General features: G+C 46.2%; 2 protein-coding genes across 3 annotated transcripts in view; both read left to right on the plus strand.

Annotated features, from left to right (window-relative positions):
• Positions 1-4,031, plus strand: part of LOC125247564 (CXADR-like membrane protein) — an 824,350-nt gene that overhangs the window by 612,874 nt on the left and 207,445 nt on the right. The gene's annotated exons all lie outside the window — the stretch shown is intronic.
• Positions 4-3,987, plus strand: LOC125248539 (essential MCU regulator, mitochondrial-like). Of its 2 annotated transcripts, XM_048160476.1 has the most exons (3): positions 4-162; positions 3,407-3,550; positions 3,641-3,987. In XM_048160476.1, exons 1-2 carry the CDS (start codon positions 28-30, stop codon positions 3,542-3,544), a joined length of 273 nt encoding a protein of 90 aa, XP_048016433.1. In that variant the 5' UTR covers positions 4-27; the 3' UTR covers positions 3,545-3,550; positions 3,641-3,987. The 2 variants fall into 2 exon arrangements, with proteins under 2 accessions (XP_048016433.1, XP_048016442.1); XM_048160485.1 differs by lacking the exon at positions 3,641-3,987 and having other exon boundaries at positions 4-166; positions 3,407-3,545.

Consider the following 4,031-nt stretch of genomic DNA (forward strand, 5'->3'; position numbering starts at 1 on the left):
ACACACACACACACACACACAGTGATCATGGCGGCTCGTCGGGTCGTGTCTCTGTCGCTCGGTTCTTTGGCTCCTCGCGCTCGGCTGGTTCGGGCTCAGCAGCAGCAGCAGCGGACCGCAGTGAGCACCACCTCCGGCGCCATTCTGCCCAAACCCAAGAAAGTGAGTGAGTAACAACACGATCAATCGATATCTCTCTCACACACACAGTCACACACACAGTCACACACACACACACACACACACACACACAGCGAGCGATCGGTTGAATAACATCACGCGATTATTGATCAGAAGCAGAGAAACCCGCAGTCAGATCTAGAATAAATGGACAGATGTGAATATCGCGGTCAGATCTGCACACAAACATGCACGAGAGGACGCGCGCGCACGCTTGTGTCACACACCACATCTGTCAGTCAGTGCGCGTGCGTGTGTGTGCGCGCGCGCGCGGGTCTTTCAGTAGCACTGCTGAAATATTTATTATAATAATTCACGTCATGTCCATTAGAGGAGAGCCCGTTTACATCAATAACGATAACTAGGATAATAATAACTATAAATATAACTACGATAAATAACTATCATAATGAATGTAACAATAAAGATAACTAATAATTATGATAATCATAACAGTAACTAAAGGCCGGTCACACCAAGGCTGATTTATAAATACAACGGTAAAGATGTAAGTTTCCCAAATGACGCACTATATAGTATGCACTATGATCGTCTAGTGTATGACCGTCAGGTGTCCAACGTTCAATCTTTGTTTCTTCAGTTAATTCAAAGGGGCTCTATGTAAGATTTTCACTTTAATAAAGTATAAAAATACTCCAATATGTTTGCAGATATTTAGGAAACATGCTGAGTTCACCTGCTTGTTTCTCAGAAAAGCAAAGCTACATCCAGATATTCTGCTGTGAAATGTGCGCTCCGTGTCGGAATGTCCGTCTTTGTTTTGGTCTGTGTGAAACCGTGTGCTGCAGTTTATCCAATAGTATTTCAGCATCACAGGTAGCCAGTTGGCGGAAAACACTGCGTATTGCAGCCACGGAAATCAGCAAACAAACTGGTCAGAGAATCGCAGATTCTACCTGACCTAAAAAGCCTCTGAATCCATCTAAAAATCTCTATGAACGACAGCATATTAAAACACAGATAAATCAACTCATCAGCTTACAGTGTGCAAGTCTCCAAAGCTTTCATTGTCAGTTGCGCTCCCTCTTGTTGCGTGTCCTCAAGCTGGCCACCCGTGTCTTTGAACGAGGGGGCGGGGCAAACAATATTTTGAATTTGGACTGCAGTACCTGTTTCGACCACTGGGTGTCATTCCTACATAGAGCCCCTTTAAGAGTAGCAACCATAGACTGTAAAAAGAGATGGACGGCGCGACGCCGCTTCCTTCCATTGTAATGAACTGAAGGTAAAACGTATGACGATGATGGGCGCATGTTACGCGAAAACGTCAGTTTGGAGCCTGGAGGCGGAAGTGCCATTCGTTTGCATAGAGAGTGCGGGGTTTATGACTTGTACTGCATCCAGCCACCAGGGGGCGATCAAAGAGCCTGCAGCTTCACTTTTCAGGACGTATGAGGCACACCCGGTAGCAACACACTAATCGCTAATATGCTAATGAAGCGTGAGTGATGGCGTAATCTGCACATGCTCAGTAGAGTCAGTGCTTTTCGATTCGGATTGAGTTCAGGAAAGTCTGCTCACTCGGCGGCCATTTTGTAACGCCTCCGGGCAGCTATTTGGCAAACTCACAATTAAATAATCACAAATTAATCTGACATGAACTGCCCCATATAAATATTTCTTATGCTCAAATAGCGATAAAGAAGCTTATTCAGACATCAATGCGCATGTGCAGTCCTAGCGCGAGTCTCAGGTTTCTATGGGAACAATGCGCACGTGCAGTCCTAGCGCGAGTCTCGGGTTTCTATGGGAACAAAGCGCACGTGCAGTCCTAGCGCGAGTCTCGGGTTTCTATGGGAACATTGCGCACGTGCAGTCCTAGCGCGAGTCTCGGGTTTCTATGGGAACAAAGCGCACGTGCAGTCCTAGCGCGAGTCTCGGGTTTCTATGGGAACAATGCGCACGTGCAGTCCTAGCGCGAGTCTCGGGTTTCTATGGGAACATTGCGCACGTGCAGTCCTAGCGCGAGTCTCGGGTTTCTATGGGAACAAAGCGCACGTGCAGTCCTAGCGCGAGTCTCGGGTTTCTATGGGAACAATGCGCACGTGCAGTCCTAGCGCGAGTCTCGGGTTTCTATGGGAACAAAGCGCACGTGCAGTCCTAGCGCGAGTCTCGGGTTTCCATGGGAACATTGCGCACGTGCAGTCCTAGCGCGAGTCTCAGGTTTCTATGGGAACAAAGCGCACGTGCAGTCCTAGCGCGAGTCTCGGGTTTCTATGGGAACAATGCGCACGTGCAGTCCTAGCGCGAGTCTCGGGTTTCTATGGGAACAAAGCGCACGTGCAGTCCTAGCGCGAGTGTCAGGTTTCTATGGGAACAATGCGCACGTGCAGTCCTAGCGCGAGTCTCAGGTTTCTATGGGAACAGAATCAGCGATTGGCTCTTTTACTAAAAATTTGGGACTTGTTCTGCCATTTTGCGCGTTGCAATTTCTCCCATTCAGTTCAGTTCAATTATTATAATGTAGTATCAAAGACTATAGAATAACACAAGACGCGTCACTCGTATTATTATGAATGGCAGAAAGTGCAACGCGCAATATGGCGGAATAAGTCCCGCCTTCTAAATAAGAGCCAATCGCCGATTGATAAAGTCATCGCGTCACTGCAGCGGCCGTTAGAAGCACCGGTTACCATAGAAACAGTCAGACGCGCGCCTCAGAAATGGGACAGAGACGCGCATTTAGGACTGCGCATGCGCATGAGTCTGAAAATGAGTCCTTTTTTTGTCATGATTCGAGCATTTAGAAACAATTTATGAGACAGTTGTCAGATTTCATTGGTAATTATGAAATTTAATCAAAATCTTGGCGAACAGCTTCAGAGAATTTGATGTTTCCCCATTCAAAGAGAGCACTTGGATGCCGAGAGGCATTTCAAAGAGTGAAATGACTGGTCTGAAAGAGACTTTGGTGTATTTCAGGAAATAGTGTTGTTTGTGTGTGAAATTCACCTGAAGAATGAAGCCAGGCAGTTTGATGCTTCTTCAGTCACCAGCCCACTATTTCTGAAACGCAATATTTATTCAGCACAAGAACAAAGACTTGATTTGATTGGATAGGTAAAATAACAAATTATCCTGAGGACTCTTTTAATGGACGCTCACATACTAAAACACACAAGCACAGCACACTGGGTCAATGTATGTAGTGATGTAAACCTCAAATGAACACTAATATATGAGCAGTAACGTGTTGTGTCGGCAGACGGCGTTCGGTCTGGTCCGGATCATGATGGTCGTGGCTCCGTTCCTGTACGTCGGGACGATGATCAGCAAGAACTTCGCGGCTCTGCTGGAGGAACACGATATATTCGTACCCGAGGATGACGACGATGACGACTGATCTCAGGTCTGCCGTCACGAGCGACTGCATCCGTACGATCCGACGTGACTTCAGACTCCCGTAACGAGCGATCGATGTGTGTGTTTGTTTCCTCAGGTGCTGCTGGAGATTCGCTCAGTAAACACTGGAGGATCCGTGTGCAAACACTCATCCTGGAGGATACGATTCATCTGTCTGTAACTGTGTATTTATGAAACGGTTCAAACGCAGCAATGCTGAATTACTGATTCTGTTGAACACTGATCTATAATAGGGATATACACACACACTCACGAATCGAATCAGTCGAGTGAACGATTCAACGAATGTGAACGAGGTTCTGCTGACAATAAACACATTTATAATGTTTCAAAAGATTCTATTTCAAATAAATGCTGTTTGTTTGACCTTTATACTCATCAAAACATCCTGATAAATAAAATGTATGACTGTTTCAACACTGATCATCAGATATAGTGACGGTTCAATGACACACACACAGACTGGA

This window comes from Megalobrama amblycephala, linkage group LG1 (assembly GCF_018812025.1).
Source record: "Megalobrama amblycephala isolate DHTTF-2021 linkage group LG1, ASM1881202v1, whole genome shotgun sequence".
NCBI classification, from domain to species: domain Eukaryota; kingdom Metazoa; phylum Chordata; class Actinopteri; order Cypriniformes; family Xenocyprididae; genus Megalobrama; species Megalobrama amblycephala.